General features: G+C 48.6%; 1 protein-coding gene across 1 annotated transcript; it reads left to right on the forward strand.

Moving 5' to 3' along the window:
- Positions 1-235: 235 nt before the first annotated feature.
- Positions 236-15,692, forward strand: CFAP90 (cilia and flagella associated protein 90). The gene is made up of 3 exons (XM_019982710.2): positions 236-463; positions 12,901-13,017; positions 15,195-15,692. Exons 1-3 carry the CDS (start codon positions 317-319, stop codon positions 15,372-15,374), a joined length of 444 nt encoding a protein of 147 aa, XP_019838269.2. The 5' UTR covers positions 236-316; the 3' UTR covers positions 15,375-15,692.
- Positions 15,693-16,845: the final 1,153 nt, after the last annotated feature.

The following is a 16,845-nucleotide window of genomic DNA, read 5'->3' on the forward strand; positions in this document are numbered from 1 at the left end:
AGTTGCCCAACCAACACGGTCCCAGGAAGAGACAGACTGCACGCAGAAAGATGAGCAGGTCGGAAACTGCGGATCTCAGAGGCATCTCCCCGCCTCCGGCCCCAGCAGCGGCTTGAGCCAATGGAGCTCCCCGTTGTTCCAAGAAGGGGCTGGGAGGCGGAGTTTCCAGGGGGCATGGGGGCGTGTCGGCCCCGCCCTCGCCCCGCCCTTCCCAGACTCGCGCGGCGCGGCCGCAGTCTCCAGGCAACAGCACAACCCGGACGCCTAGCAGGGCTGCACCCGGGCCCTCGACGGGCGGACGGAGCTCGGCGGCCAAATGGAGGACGACGAGGAGGAGATCACGGCCGCCGCGCTGCGGGGCAAGCCCCGGCCGCTGCCCATCTCGGCGCTGTCCGCCTTCAGCTACATCCCTCCGCGGCGCCAGGACCCCAAGGAGCACAGCTACTACTACCGCCAGGGCTGGGTGAGCTGGGGTGGGGTTGGGGCGGGGCGGGGGGGGCGGTGAGCGGGGTGCTTGAGGGCCGGGACGGAGGACTGGATGCTGGTGGGGGCTGCGGGGGTCAAGGGCGGGGCTGCATTGAGGGGAGGGGGCAGGAGGGCTAATGGGGGCGGGACTGCAAGTCCAGGGAGGTAACCGGGGTGGGGGGAGAATAGGGGCGGGGTTACAATGCCTGGGTGGGACCAAGGGGACGTGTTTGGGGCGGGGCTGCACTTCCAGGGAATGAGATGGGGGCGGTGTTTCACGAAGGGGACGGGTCCTGGGAGCTTCGGCCCAATCGGGAAGGAGTCTGGTGGAGGGGGTTCAGAGGGAGAAGAAACGGGGTGAGACAACATAGAGACATTACTTTGCAGACCACGGTCCATGTAGTCTAAGCTATGGTTTTCCCAGTAGCCATGTATGGATGTGAGAGTTGGACCATACAGAAAGCTGAGCGCCGAATAATTGATGCTTTTGAACTGTAGTGTTGGAGAAGACTCTTGAGAGTCCCTTGGACTGCAAGGAGATCCAACCTGATGCTGAAGCTGAAACTCCAATACTATGGCCACCTGATATAAAGAACTGATTCATTGGAAAAGACCCTGATGCTGGGAAGGATTGAAGGCAGGAGGAGAAGGGGCTGACAGAGGATGAGATGGTTGGATGGCATCACCGACTTGATGGACATGAGTTTGAGCAAGCTCCAGGAGTTGGTGATGGACAGGGAGGCCTGGCATGCTGCAGTTCATGGGGTCGCAAAGACTCGGACACGACTGATGGAAGGAACTAAACTGAACACTGAGAAGGAGGGTGCTGGGGGCGGGATTACACTGCTGGGAAGGGTTTCTGGGGGCGTGGATGCAGGGTGGGGCGGGGCTTCAGTGTCAGGTTAGGAGTCTGGGGATGCGGCTACACAAAAAGGCTGGGGTGGGCTTGAGCCGCACAGCCTGTAAAAGGTTCGAGGTGGGAGGGGGGCGTCAGGGTCACAGGAGTGGGAGAGTAGTAGAGAGGCCTCTCTCTGGGGTTCTTAGACCCCAGAGAACCGCTGCTAAGACCACCGTAAGTGGTCTTAGGGTGTAAGGCGGAGTAAGGCGGACCCCCGCGCCCCGCCACGGAGGGGCTGGGCAGGGGTGGAGCTGGGGTGGGCGGTGGATGGGGGGTGGGGGTGGGTTCAATTGTTAGTCGTGTTGGACTTTTTGCAATCCCCAGGCTTCCCTGTCCATCACCAACTCCTGGAGCTTGCTCGAACTCATGTCCATTGAGTCAGTGATACCATCCAACCATCTCATGCTGTGTCATCCCCTTCTCCTCCTGCCTTCAATCTTTCCCAGCATCAGGGTCTTTTCCAATGAATCAGTTCTTCCCATCAGGTGGCCAAAGTATTGGAACTTCAGCTCCAGCATCAGTCCTTCCAATTAATATTCAGGACTGACTTCCTTTAGGATGGACTGGTTGGATCTCCTTGCAGTCCAAGGGACTCTCAAGAGTCTTCTCCAACACCACAGTTCAAAAGCATCAATTCTTTGGCGCTCAGTTTTCTCTATGGTCCAACTCTCACATGCGTACATGACTACTGGAAAAACCATAGCTCTGACTAGACAAACCTTTGTTGGCATAGTAATGTCTCTGCTTTTTAATATGCTGTCTAGGTTAGTCATAGCTTTTCTTCCAAGGAGCAAGTGTCTTAATTTCAAGGCTGCAGTCACCACCTGCAGTGATTTTGGAGCCCAAGAAAATAAACTCTCTCACTGTTTCTATTATTCCCCATCTGTTTGCCATGAAGCGGGGATGGGGGAAGGAGCACAGTACACCTGGAAGAGGTGCTGGGGGGACTGGGCCTGCTGGGGTGGGGTAGGCCGGACACTCAGCCAGTGCTCCTGGCCTTTTGGGGGTGGGTTATGGCTGAGTGCTCTATGAGGAAGCGAGGGGAGTCGCCAGGTTCCTATTGCTTCTACCGGAGCAGGAAGCTTACTGGGTGCCCAGGATCTGGAGGAAGGTTGGGAGCTGGGGTCCGCCGCTGGGCGATGCTCCTTCTGGGGTCTGACTGCGGCAGGCTTGGCTGACTCGGTTTATTCTTCCTGAATTCACCAATCAGACACGGGGCTCCAACTTTCTGGGGCCAAATCAACCAAGCAGCAGAGAGATGCCCAAAGTGACCAGACCAGGTCTCCGTGCCTGGAAGGAGATCAAAAGTGAGCGAGAAGCGTAGTTCAAATACACCCTGCCACCCGCTTTAAGAAAGCTTTATTAAAACACAGTCGTGGCCTCATGTGTTTAGTATTGTCAGTGGCAACCTCACAGAGTTCAGCTGCAGCCAAGACAGGGGGACGGGCAAAGTCTAAAACGGTGATTGTCTGTCCCTTTACAGAAAACACTTCCAACATCTGCTCTGATGTCCTACTGCCCTGGGAAGGTAGGGATGGGCCTTAAAAAAGTAATGCAGATAGATTGTAAGGGGAAAAAAAACATAAAAAAACTCAGTAATGTTGATTGCTGGGGTCATAGGCAAATTCAAGTCCTGAAGCCTTTAGTGTCACAGGAAAAAAAAAAAAAAATGACCCAGGAGAAAGGCTAACACTTAAATAAAAAGGCCTTCAAGGCAGCAAGAACCACAAAATACATTTCAAAGTCCATTCTCAAGCCAACTCCCAATGGTAATGAAGTCCTTGTGTGAAGTGGTGTTTAATCAGCTTCAGGACTCCAGAAGCTGATCCTCTGACCTTGAGAGTATTTGGACTAAAGAGGATGAAGTGTGTATCACAGGTTTGCTGGGGGACCCAGCTGCCACTAAATTCTTTGTAAATAATTCCAAGCTCCGCTCAGAGCTGAGAAGAAACACTGAGAAATTAGCTCTTCAGTCAGTCTCTGTGTCACCCTCACGGGTTAGTTCCTTAGGAGCTCAGGATCCTGGGTGAAAATACTGTGTGTGTGTGCGTGTGTGTGTGTGTGTGTGTGTTAGTCACTCAGGCGTGTTGACTCTGTGAGACCCCAAGGACTGTAGCCCTCCAGGCTTGTCTATCCATGGGATTCTCCAGGTGAGACTACTGCAGTGGGTTGCCACGCCCTCCTCCAGGGGATCTTCCTGACCCAGGGATCGAACCCAGGTCTCCCACATTGCAGGCAGGTTCTTCACCAGCTGAGCCACCAGGGAAGAGCTGGGTAAAGTACTGACTCTGTGTTAATTAGCTCAAGTCACAGAGCAACCACTGCATCACACCTTGCCTATCTCTGAATCAGAGATCAAACAGAGCCAACTGCATGGAGCTCTTATGAGAATTAATTTAACTAAGGGGTAGAATTTGTATGCAGGTCAGGAAGCAACAGTTAGAACTGGACATGGAACAACAGACTGGTTCCAAATAGGAAAAGGAGTACGTCAAGGCTGTATGTTGTCACCCTGCATATTTAACTTATATGCAGGGTACATCATCAGAAATGCTGGGCTGGAAGAAGCACAAGCTGGAATCAAGATTGCCAGGAGAAATATCAATAACCTCACATATGCAGATGACACCACCCTTACGGCAGAATGTGAAGAGGAACTAATAAGCCTCTTGATGAAGGTGAAAGAGGAGAGTGAAAAAGTTGGCTTAAAACTCAACATTCAGAAAACTAAGATCATGGCATCTGGCCCCATTGCTTCATGGAAAATAGACGGGGAAACAGTGGAAACAGTGTCAGATTTTATTTTTTGGGGCTCCAAAATCACTGCAGATGGTGACTGCAGCCATGAAATTAAAAGATGCTTACTCCTTGGAAGAAAAGTTATGAGCAACCTAGATAGCATATTGAAAAGCAGAGACATTACTTTGCCAAAAAAGGTCTGTCTAGTCAAGGCTATGGTTTTTCCAGTGGTCATGTATGGATGTGAGAGTTGGACTGTGAAGAAGGCTGAGCACCGAAGAATTGATGCTTTTGAACTGTGGTGTTGGAGAAGACTCTTGAGAGTCCCTTGGACTGCAAGGAGATCCAACCAATCCATCCTGAAGGAGATCAGCCCTGGGATTTCTTTGGAAGGAATGATGCTAAAGCTGAAACTCCAGTACTTTGGCCACCTAATGCAAAGAGTTGACTCATTGGAAAAGACCCTGATGCTGGGAGGGATTGGGAGCAGGAGGAGAAGAGGACGACAGAGGATGAAATGGCTGGATGGCATCACTGACTCGACTGACTGAAGGGGTAGAAAGTGGCACACGGTAAACCCAGTGTGAGCAGACCTCTTCTTATTATTATCCTTTTTATTTGTTCATCTTAGTGATGATTAGAGTTTCCTTTCACTGAAGGCTGGGTCTCGGGGCCTGTCTTTTATCCTCCACCCTTGTTCAAAGTTGGAAATTAACACAGGTGAGGCAGGTAGTCTGAGTGTCAAAGTGTCAATCTGTTGGTTCCTAAATTCTAAGGCATCTCCCCTGTGGGAGCTCAAAGTCAAAGCTCTCATAATAGCACACTTATTCAAAGCCCGTGGCTCAGGTGGTAAAGAATATGCCTGCCCTGCAGGAGACCCGGGTTCGATCCCTGGGTTGGGAAGATCCCCTGGAGAAGGAAATAGCCACCTACTCCAGTATTGCCTGAGGAGGACAGAGGAGCCTAGCAGGCTACAGACCACGGAATAGCAAAGAGTCTGACACGATTGAGTGACTAACACTTTGACTTTCAATGCCGCGGATCTGAAGACAAATTTGTCCTCTAAAGCTGCCAGAAAAGATGCTATCAACTCCTGTCTCGCTCCCGAAGGGGCCTCTAGCAGTGTGTGCTTTCCCCATAGGTTCAGTCAATGGTATTTAAAAATGACTTTTCTTCTTCTTCCGCCTCAGCCGCTTTTCAGCTCCTGAAATGCAAAGGCTAAGTCAGAGGAGAATGACCTTTCATGAAGGTTTTGATTAAATTTTTCAAAGTCTAAGAGCTGCATTGAGAAAAAAAAACCTTAGGCAGTGTTAGAATATGGTTTCTGTCGTGCTAATGTGAATTGTGGATAGCTCTGTTGTGAAGGAAGCTTTGCTCAGAAAGCCCTATCTCAGCTTTGGTGGGATTAGCCAACTTTCCTTGTTGGTTTGTGGGAGAGACACAGAGGCAAGGGGTTGAGTGTTTCTTTACCCTCCTGATACTGAATTTCCCTTTGCCAAGTGCAGCCAACGACTTGGTAAAAAAGACCTCTGACCATGCAGAGGTGCAAAGGGGCATCTTTGAAAGGCCTGTGCCAGCATGCAGGATGCAGGAAGTGTTCAATCTCAGCTCCACGAGCCCCTCCTGAGTGGAGGAGCCTTTAGGCACCACATACGCCTGCCACACCTCGGGCAGGTGAGCCCCAGTTCTGTTGCTGGCCCACTTTTAGAATCTAGACAGGTTTCTCTCTGTTATCCAGTGGACTCTCGCACCCACACGCCGTCCAGTCTCAGCGTGTATTAGCCAAATGCAAGTATGCCCCCTGCAAGACACATTTCCGTTCCCACTCCTACCTGATTTTCTCCTTGGCATCTACTACTGTCTGACCTACTAAATATTTTCCTTAGTTATCCTGTTGGGTTTTTTTCCCCCCTCTCATTAAAATAGGAGAGCAGGGATTTATTCATATGCTTCCTGTGTCCTCAACAATTGAAAGAATGCCCACGGTCTCACAGTTGGTGTGTCATAAATACCTGCTGATGAATCAGTAAGGATGAATAAATGGATGCAGATTTTTTTAAACAAAGTGACAAGTCACTGATTGACAAGTTTAGCCTCTTAGACTACACAGAAGTTTCCTTTTGGATTATCTGCTGTTTGGGTTATCCTTGACCTTGCTCTTGTCCTAGGGGGACCAAAATTGGGAGTGGACTGTGGTTGCCTCTCTCTGCCTGGGCTGGCTGCACTTGCTCTGCTCAGTGATCTGTCCCTGGAAACTTAAGGCCTGGAGGGGTGGGGCTGAATGTCTTCCTCCAACTTAGGAAGGGGTCACCAAGGAAGGAGGATGGAGTGAGCTGGGGGGTCATGTGTGCCCTTCTAGTGGAAGTCCTCCTTCTGGAAGGAAACACCGGGAGTGGGGAAGAAGCGTTCCTACCAGTCATGACCGCCGTGTGAACACATGGTGAAGGCCCTTCTGTGTGTGTTTATGAATGTGATCATGTGTGTCAAACTTCTTAAACTAGTAACATGTTCCCACATGATTACACAACTATGTGTGTTTACTTGCAGCACACTCTTTTCATTTAACACTACATCTCAGACTCTTTCATAATCATCCCCTTTTAAGAAGTACAACAATCAAATAATACATGAAAAGTGTTAGTCACTCAGCTGTGTCTTGACTATTTGTGACCCAATGACTGTAGGGGGCGTCTCTGTCCATGGGGTTTTCCAGGAAAGACTATCAGAGTGGGTGCCATTTCCTTCTTCAGCAGGTCTTCCTGACCCAGGGATTGAACCTGGGTCTCCTGCATTACAGGCAAACAGCACTTTCCCCAATATACTTAAGCCTATTAGGCACGTGTAAGATTAGATTCAGGTTTCAGCCCACGTGGACGGCGTTTTCTTCCTGGATGTGAATTGCTGCGGGTTGGAGGTTGCGGGGGTGAATGGGGAGCTGGTATCAGTGGAAGAGAGAAGGCAACTGCCTCCCCTCTTGTTAAATTGACAAAGTATTCAGATTATTTGGAAAGTTATGAAAATTTCCCCAACTTGGGATCTTAACTCACCAAAGAGGAAACAGTCTTTGCCGGGAACCAAAGAGATAGTTGAGTATTGTTCTTTTAAAAATGTTAAGGTTGTGTCCTTGACGAGCTCCAGTTCTTCTGAGATACAGAATTTTGAACAATGTTAAAATTAATGACAACAACCTCCTTAAGCTTCATCTACTGTCTAAGTCCCAAGGAGAAGTGCTGAAAGTACCAGACGGAAAAATGAATCTCTTAAGAATCAAAGAAAACTACTTTCGGTCACCTTGGGAATTTTCAGTTTTGAAAGTAGGTCACACAGCTCTGGGTAGGCAGACAGTTCTGAAAGCCTGCAGGTGACAGGTAGTGGTGCCATGGCCCGTGAGGAGAGGAGATGAATGTAGTCCTGTCATAACCTTCTTAGTCAAGGTAGGCTGGGACGTGCTATGCAGACAAATGGACTCCAAACCCAGAGAGTCTTAACTAGTGGGGTGTCAGAGCCTGATCATACTGACAAAGGGGGATTTTAGCATTTCTTCTGGACTTTGTATTCATTTAAAAGCCTACAATTGCCACAATGGGCATACTATACCACAGAAATGATCAAATGCTACAAAATTGGGTCTTTTATCCCCAGAGAACAGGTTGTTAACACAAGCTCACCACTGGCCTTAAACAAATAAACATAATGAAATATAGCCCAGCATGTATGTTTCTCCTGGGCAGCTCTTCTGAATGTAGTGACTTGGGAAACTAGGCTTCTTCATTTTAGTTGCTCCATTATTGCCAAGGCCTGGGAATCTTTGGGGCTTTGTAGTCCTTCCTTGGATCCTTTAATTTGCTGGCCATTGAGCAAGGTGAGAATTGATGTTTTCAAACTGTGGTGCTGGAGAAGACTCTTGAGAATCCCTTGGACAGCACGAAGATCAAACCAGTCACTCCTAAAGAAACTCAAGCCTGAATATTCATTGGAAGAACTGATGCTGAAGCTCCAATACTTTGCCCACCTGATATGAAGACATAACTCACTGGAAAAGCCCCTGATTCTGGGAAACACTGAGGGCAGGAGGATAAAGTGATGACAACAGAGGATGAGATGGTTGGATGGCATCATTGACTCAATGCACATGAGTTTGAGCAAACTCTGGGAGACAGTGAAGGACAGGGAAGCCTGGCGTGCTGCAGTCCATGGGGTTGCAAAGAGTCAGACTTGACTTAGCGACCGAACAACAACAAAGAGCAGGCAGGGAGAGTGTGCAGGCCTGCAGGAGAGTTTCTCGGGGACTAGGCCTAGAAGGTGGTGTCCACTGATTTCACCCTCATTCCCTGGCCAGAGCTGTATCCCACCTGCCCTGGATATTATGATGGGAACTGGACATTGCAGTCTTCTGTTTGCGCTGGAAGAAGAAAGGTGTTTGGTGGGCACTCAGTAGTCCCAGTGGAACTGGGACTTTTGCCACAGTGGAAAAATATGTTTGTTTCCTTTCTCTTGTTTCTTCTTTGCAGAGCTGATCTGGTTTAAAGTTTCAATGGAGAGTGTATTTACTTTCAGAATGGTCTGAAAGGGAGGAGAAAATAAAGGACTTGGACCTCAGTTTGCTCAGAATCTTACCCCAACTATTTGTGTGAGAATTTGTGTAACTTCTGGGAAGACAGCTTCCAAGATTGAGAGGAGGCACTGGGCATAATAAAACCCACAGCCCTAGAGGAGATGGCCCCTAGGATCCCCGCTGCTCACCTCCTCTCTGGCCGAGGTTCTCTGGGTGCAGAAGGGGACACCCGTGGCCAGCACCAGCTGCTCCTGGTCCTAGGGAAACAGGTCATTTGGTTGCACTGTGGGCTCTTTCTGAAACACACCTATTTCATGGGTCAGCTGGGCCCGGAGGGATTCCAGTGATGATGAAACATCTAGATTACGACAAAGAGCCCAGATTGTATTACTGTGTAAATGGAGGTGACGGACTTTCAAGTTACTGTCTGTGTCTGCCTTTGGGCTTCTGCTGGGGCTGGCCTGTAGCTCTGAACCCAAAAGGGAATGGTCCACATTGCAGTAGCTCCCTTACAGAAGGTGGGCATGCTTGTTTGGAGAACCTGCCTCCCACCATCCCAACAGAATGGGTGGCAGGCATCCTTGAGCTTCTGATGTATTTCTGCAGGGCCCACTGGCCTGGGAATTATTAAAAAAATTTTTTTTTGCTGCAAGATTTCCTTAATCTGTCTAGGCTAGAAGCGAACACCCAGCCAACCCCTCCAGCTTCTGCTTCTGTGCACATCCTACTCATTGATGTTAAAGATAACTGAGATTTTGGACTTCCCTGGAGGCCCAGTGATTGACTCCATACTTCTAATGCAGGGGGGTGTGGGTTTGATCACTGGTTGGGGAATGAAGATCTAACATGCCATGCTGTGTGGCCAAAAAAATAAAGAGTCTATAAAAAAAGATACTGAGGTTTCTCTATCATTTCCTAAAGGTTTTTAAAGTTTGAATTTTATGTGATAAGCAAATTTCTGATTTTACATGGTCAGAGTGGTGGGTATTCTCTTTGCGGTATTTCCCCTTTTGCTTTTATGCCTAGGAGGCCCCTTATGGCTTTTCTTTTCAACTATTTCACTAATCCATCCTGAGTTTACTTTTGCCTGTAGTGTGATATGAAGACTTGTTTCATTTTCTTTTTCCCCCAAACAGCTAGCCAATGTTCATGGCACGAAAATCTGAATAATGTATCACCTCTCCATTGATCTGGGTCTTTGGCTTTTTTATCTGTGTGAGTACAAGGTTGGACTTCCCTGGTGGTCCAGTGGTTAAGACACTGTGTTTCCAATGCAGGGGGCAGGGGTTCAGTCCCTGGTCAGGGAAATAAGATCCCATATGCCACTTGACATGGTCATGTATGGATGTGAGAGTTGGACTATAAAGAAAGTTGAGCTCTGAAGAATTGATGCTTTTGAACTGTGGTGTTGGAGAAGACTCTTGAGAGTCCCTTGAACTGTAAGGAGATCCAACCAGTCCATCCTAAAGGAAGTCAGTCCTGAATATTCGTTGGAAGGACTGATGCTGAAGCTGAAACTCCAATACTTTGGCTACCTGCTGCAAAGAATTGACTCATTGGAAAAGACCCTGATGCTGGGAGAGATTGAAGGCAGGAGGAGAAGGGGATGATAGAGGTAAGATGACTGGATGGTATCACTGACTCAATGGACATGAGTTTGAGCAAGTTGGGGATGGACAGGGAAGCCTGGCGTGCTGCAGTCCATGGGGTCTCAATTGGACACGACTGAGTGACTGAACTGAACTGAGTACAAGGTTGCCTTCAGGAGGCTGTAGGTTGCCTTCAGGAGGGGTGAAAGTCAGGGCCGGCTAAACCAGGGCATGCACAGACCCAGCAGCTGCGTGGGAGAGACAAGGCGGTGCCGAGAAGAAGCTCCTGCAAGGCGACCTCATTCCATGCCCACTGGGGCACAGACTGAGAAGCCACAGCTCCCCCTCTAGCACTTGGAGTGACTTAGAATGCAGGCAGGTCAGCATTCCAGCATCACTGAATCAGTGTCTTGTACATGGTGCCTCTGAAACTTTGAAGAACCTGAGAATAATGTTTCTAAAAGACAGCCTTGTTTTCCTGACTAGATGGTTAATGGTGTTGTAGGGAAGAGCCAAAATGGCTCCATGTTGGAAGTGTGTTGACTTGCTTTCTGTTGCTTCTGTTATTATAATAATTCATAGTGGGCTGCCTCAGAGGGCCCTGCCCCTCTGCCTGACTGTTGAGAAAAAGTGCCTTTGTTCAGGACCCTGTCCACTTGTGATGACAAGAAGGAAGAAATTAACATCCTCTGCCTGAGGCTTGCCATTCTAGGAGATACTTGTAAGATTAATGGCCTTTTTACTTTGCTTACTTTGTCACCTCCCCAGTCCCCCACCCTCCAATCTCTGTTCTATAAAGGAACCCGGCATCTAGACCCTGATGAGATGGTCATTTTAAGATGTTAGTTTGCCAGCTCCTCGGTCAGCTGGCTAATTTCTTGCCTCAAACCCTGCCTCGTAGATTCACTGGCCTCTTGAGCTTCGAGCAGAGCAAGCTTGGGCTCTGTAGGACTGGTACCAGGACAGCAGTCATGTCTGGGTTATCTTCAGACCTTCCTGAGCAGGAGCGGACTGTCCTGCACAGGATGGATGATGCGTGAAGGCGTTTCCAAGGCTGGGCTGAAGCTTCGTCACACTCCAGCCGTTTCCACTTTTGCTGGAAGCCCTGAGTTCCCGCACTGAGAGTCTGCGGGATGTGATTTCCACCAGATGGTGCACACATCATGCATCCTTTTCACTGTGACCTTGTACCTCTGTGTCCTGCAGTTGGAGGGGGTCATTCTAGCATGAATACTAGAATTTTTTCCCTAGAATACTAGGAAAAAAATAATAAGCAGCCTCAGACCCTGTGATCCCAATTCCAGTGAGATGGCCCATCTGTGTTCACTGTTGGAGGATTCAAGGCAGATGGTTTTTGTAGTTATTAAGTCACTAAGTCATGTCTGACTCTTTGACCCCATGGACTGCAGCATGCCAGGCTTCCCTGTCCTTCACTATCTCTTGGAGTTTGCTCAAACTCATGTCCACTGAATTGATGATGCCATCCAACCATGCCATCCTCTGTCATACCCTTCTCCTCCCACCTTCAGTCTTTCCCAGCATCAGGGTCTTTTCCCATGAGTCAGTTCTTTGCATCAGGTGGCCAAAGTATTGGAGTTTCAGCTTTAGCATCAGTCCTTCCAATGAATACTCAGGGTTGATTTCCTTTAGGACTGACTGGTTTGATCTCCTTACTTTCCAAGGGACTCTCAGGAGTCTTCTCCAGCACCACAATTCGAAAGCATCAATTCTTCCGTGCTCAGCCTTCTTTACAGTCCAGCTCTCACATCCGTACATGACTACTAGAAACACCATAGCTTTGACTATACAGACCGTTATCAGCACTTGGCTGGAGGAACATAAATGACAGGCCTGACTTATAAGGTGGAAATTAGAGATTGGCTGATACATGGATTTCTTCTTTTACTAGATACCAAATAAGGCAGTTTTATTTCTGTAGTAAGAAAAATTGGGGATTAAAATTATGGAGATGTTACAGATGGTAGTTCTGTTAACAGGATCATTTTCTAACACATCAGAGCTGTGTGTGTGTGTGTTTTATGCATATGTTTGCTATATGTATAAAACACATGAATAGTTTGCATGTATATATAACATGCCAAACATATATATCTATGTTCATACATATATGAATTATAGCTTTTATAGCTGCTGTATATGATTAAAATATTTCTGTCTCTCTGAAGAAGGAGAACATCTCTTTGGATATATTGTCCTAATATTCAGAGATTGTTTGCTTTTCAAAGTTGTACCAGCCTATTAGAGAAAATTTGAGAAATTCAAGAGAAGCAAAAATGAAGGAGAAAACAGATATCAAACAGATTATTATTATTTTAAGGTTTGCGCTCCAGGATGGAGTCAGGGAGAGTGAGGAGCCTCTTCTGGGAAGAAGGGGGTCTGTAACAAGTGGAGGAAAATTGCCCCTGGAAACATCTTTACCCCGTTGGGGGCTCTCGGGAACCAGGGGCCTGGCCTCCGTGCTCTCGTCGCTGCCCACATGATGACCTTCTCTACACACGTTTGTTGCTGTGGGGAATCTCTATACATTATCTCTACTCTCCATCAGGGAGAGTTCAGGCTTTTCAAGCCCCCTGAAACTTCCACGACTCAGCCCCTGAATAAACCCATGGCTTGCTTTCTCTTTTTATTCCCAGACTGGAATCATTTCCCTGTATGACTGTGTTTTTAAGAGGGATCCAGGTTATAATCAGAAGTTACACCGAGATGACAGAGAACACGCCAAAAGCCTGGGACTCCGCATTAATGAGGAGGTAATAGCAAGAGGGTATCACCGGGCGTGAACAGATTCCCGGTGTGCGTTTTCACCACTGTGTCCAGTCGGCCGCACGAAACTCTCCCCTATCTTCCGGTGCCAGGAAGAGACGATGAAGCTGCGGTCACTGTCGCTTGGTTCTGCCCTGTTAAACAGTCTATTCATTTCTGTGACTGTTGTTTAGTCCTATGAAAGTGAAAGTGTCAGTCGCTCAGTGCTGTCCGACTCTTTGCGACCCCGTGGACTGTAGCCTGCCAGGCTCCTCTGTCCATGGAATTCTCCATTCACTGGAGTGGATTGCCATTCCCTTCTCCAGGGGATCTTCCCAAACCAGGGATCAAACCTGGGTTTCCTGTATTGCAGACAGATTCTTTATGACCAGGGAAGCCCAGCCCAGTCCTATAGAATTTAACAATTCCATGACAGCAAAACTCAGAAGTTCTTTCCAACAGATAAACAGGTCTTTGCTGAACCTCTGAGGCCTGGTATCATGGTTCCAGGGCCCTGGCCTCCCAGGAATGGAAGCACACAGGCAAGAGAGATTATTTCTCGCGAGTTACTGGGCTGCTGTGTGCACCATTGTATGGTTCAGGTCCTCTGTTTATCTGAATAGATTTCTGGAAGGAGCTGACAGGGTGGGTGGTGACCAACCAAGGGAACCAGACTTCCAGGGTGAGAAGGTCAGGCTCACAGCAGATGCCTGGGGTGGAGGGAAGGAGGAGGAGGAGGCTGTGCATCCCCTAGGCAGGGTCAGGACCATCTGCCCACTGGGTTAGACCCCACTTCCACACTAGAACATTGTCTCCATAAAGTCTGATGTGAGGACAGTATGTTTATTAAAATTCATGTGCTGCACTAATATCATCATCTTTGTACAATACACAGAAATCAGCATGTAAGAGCTTCTGGTGGGACTGCTTTTTGATCAGAGGATTTTTGCCTGCCACTGTTAATGTTTTAGAATGTCGCCATGTCAGTTTCCATGAAACTTGTAATTGACGTGAAGCTGAATGATGGAAATGCTGAGAGGTATCACTGCTTAAGTCACAGACAGGAACAGTTTTCCTGCTGTGTTGTTGTTATTCAGTGGCTAAGTCGTGTCCCACTCTTTGCGACCCACATGGACAGCACTTCCCTGTCCTTCAGTATCTCCCAGAGCTTGTTCAAACTCATGCCGGTTGAGTCGGTGATGCCATCCAACCCTCTCATCCTCTGTTGCCCCCTTCTCCTTGTGTCCTCAGTTTTTCCCAGCATCAGGGTCTTTTCCAATGAGTCTGTGGGTTTTGGTTTGTATTAATTCATTCCCAGTTAGTAGTGAAGTTAGTGCTTTTCTCTTACAAGTACGGACTTTCCTGGTGGCTCAGAGGATAAAGTGTCTGCCTACAATGAGGGAGACCCGGGTTCAATGTCTGGTCAGGAAGGTCTGAAGAAGGAAATGGCAACCCACTCCAGTATTCTTGTCTGGAAAACCCCATGGATGGAGGAGCCTGGTGGACTACAGTTGCAGAGAGTCAGACATAAGTGATTTCACTTTCACTTTTCTCACAAGTATATATGCCTAGCATGACTTAAAGTCAGTCAGACATTTTGAGCACCTCCCATATGCCACTGAGTATAAAGTGAACAAAACAGGAGTGTCTGCCCTCATAGAGCTGAAATTCCCATGAGGAGACAGAAGAAAAAAAACCAGTAAATGATGAACTGAATTCCAGGCAGTGATCAGTGGTACGCAAAGAGACACAGCCTTTTAAGGGGATGTGGAGGTCTGGGGATGTGATGGGGGCTGGGGAGATAAGGAGTTGGGGAGATGAGTGTTTGGGAGAAGGAAGGAGGGGAACAGAAGACAGGCGGGAGGAGCAGCAGGGAGAAGGGAAGAGAAGGAGGAGGAACTCGATCCTGAAGGCAGTGGGTACCTGGCGTCCCTGCAAGATCTTGGACTGTCCTCTGAACGTCTTGAGGACACTGGGGGCCTGGAGCAGAGGGGACAGAATCTGACCTGGTTGAAGAGCACCCCCCACCCCACCCCGGCGTCAGTGTGGTCTTAACCGGCTCCTTAGGGGCTGCGATGGTTCATTTGTAGGTTTCTTGTGCACCGAGAAGCCCGGTGGAGGCGGGAGGCGGGTGTGGGACACGAAGGCATGGACAGCTGAGAACGCTCTACTTCCCCTCCTACAGGAGTGCGAGCGGCCGGTGGGGGTGCTGTCGTCTTCGGTCTACGGGCGGCGCATCGACCAGCCCGTGGAGCCTCTGAACCGCGACCACGGCCGCGCGGGCCACGTGAAGGCCGACTTCTACCGGAAGAACGATATCACCAGTATCAAGGCGCCTGGCTTCGGGCACATCTCTCCTGCCTGAGCTCCTTCCATGGGCCGAAGGGCGCACGAGCGAGGCAGGAGGGAGGGCAGCGCTGGGGACGCTCGGAGGGCCTCCCGGGGCCGGTGGGCGCCCCTGATTCCCCTGGATGCGCGCTGGGTCGCGGGGAAGGACCAAGGACCACGCAGGGCTGCTTGCCTGTGTATTTCCTGGGCGACCAGCCTGGCCAAAGGCCTGCGATTCTTAGGATGGACACCTGGTAGGACGTTTTTCCGCTGGAACCAATTTCAAGATGAAATGATGCTGGAGAGTGATCCATTGCGGGCATCTGAATAAAGTGAAAACTTTGTTCCCCCTTGACCGCGGTTGGTTTTGCTTTCTGTTTGCTCCTCTGCAGGTTTGCGTGTCTCCCTGACAGGCGCTCATAGCAATGGTGTTCAGATGTTTTTCTTACCAGTTATGGGAACTGCTACCGTCTCTTGGCACAGGTAACACTTAATGGGAGATAAAATAAAATTGCTTTTGGCACAATTAGACTCTAGATTCTACAACCGCCCCCTCCCCCGCCAGAGGTCTGAGGCACAAATCACAGAAATTTGCATAACTAAGGACAAAAGCCCCCTGCAGGACCAGTGGCCAGTGAGCAGGGGCAGTACTCCCCCAGGGGGTGCAGGGGCTTCTCACTGCCACGGCTTCTCTGGCTGCGGAGCCTGGGCTCTAGGGCTTCTGGCTTAGTTGCCCCAGGACAGGTGAAATCTTCCCAGACCAGGGATTGAACCCGTGTCTGCTGCATTGTAAGGCAGATTCTTAACCAGTGGACCACCAGAGAAGCCCAATCTTTAAAGTGGGAGTTCCAAGCCTTGAAGAGTTTGTGTGGGAATCAAGGGGCCACTGGAATGTGGTCTTCGATGACCCCATAGGGCAGTGACGGTTCATTTGTAGTTTTCTTTTAGGAAGCAGCTGCTGCTTTTAACGAAAGTTGGAAATGTTTACTCTGGAGATGATTTGAAACTTATTTCAAGTGTTAAGATTTGGCTATGGTTTAAATGAATGGATCTCTTGGAAGAAATCACCCCTCATCTATTGTGATTAAATTTCCCACAGCTTAGCAGTTAATGGGCAGGTGATTAATTAATTTCAGTGCTGATTCCTCCATTGCTCCTTGTATTGTTCTAAGGACTTTATGACACTGTGTTCCTGGCAATTTCAAGGTTGAGCGGCTCTTAAATATTTCTTTATACTTTTGAAAATGTTTTTTCACTATGAAAAGTGAAAGTGAAGTGGATCAGTCCTGTCTGACTCTTTGCAACCCCATGGACTGTAGCCTACCACACTCCTCCGTCCATGGGATTTTCCAGGCAAGAGTACTTTCACTATAGCTGGCTTAAAAAAAATTTTTTTTTTCAAATAACTAGCAGTTTATTTGGAATGCCTTTGGGTGTGTTAGCTACATTTATAATAACATCATAGAAAGTATACAAAGTTTGGGTTATGGAAATTTTTATAAATTACA

This window comes from Bos indicus, chromosome 20 (assembly GCF_029378745.1).
Source record: "Bos indicus isolate NIAB-ARS_2022 breed Sahiwal x Tharparkar chromosome 20, NIAB-ARS_B.indTharparkar_mat_pri_1.0, whole genome shotgun sequence".
NCBI classification, from domain to species: Eukaryota; Metazoa; Chordata; class Mammalia; order Artiodactyla; family Bovidae; genus Bos; species Bos indicus.

What these genes read in the sequence shown, in the direction of transcription:
- CFAP90 (XM_019982710.2), top strand. Translation starts at nt 317, where the DNA reads ATGGAGGACGACGAGGAGGAGATCACGGCCGCCGCGCTGCGGGGCAAG. An exon ending in ACTACTACCGCCAGGGCTGG is followed by an intron (nt 464 to 12,900) that starts GTGAGCTGGGGT and finishes TTTTATTCCCAG; the next exon opens with ACTGGAATCATTTCCCTGTA. An exon ending in GACTCCGCATTAATGAGGAG is followed by an intron (nt 13,018 to 15,194) that starts GTAATAGCAAGA and finishes CCCCTCCTACAG; the next exon opens with GAGTGCGAGCGGCCGGTGGG.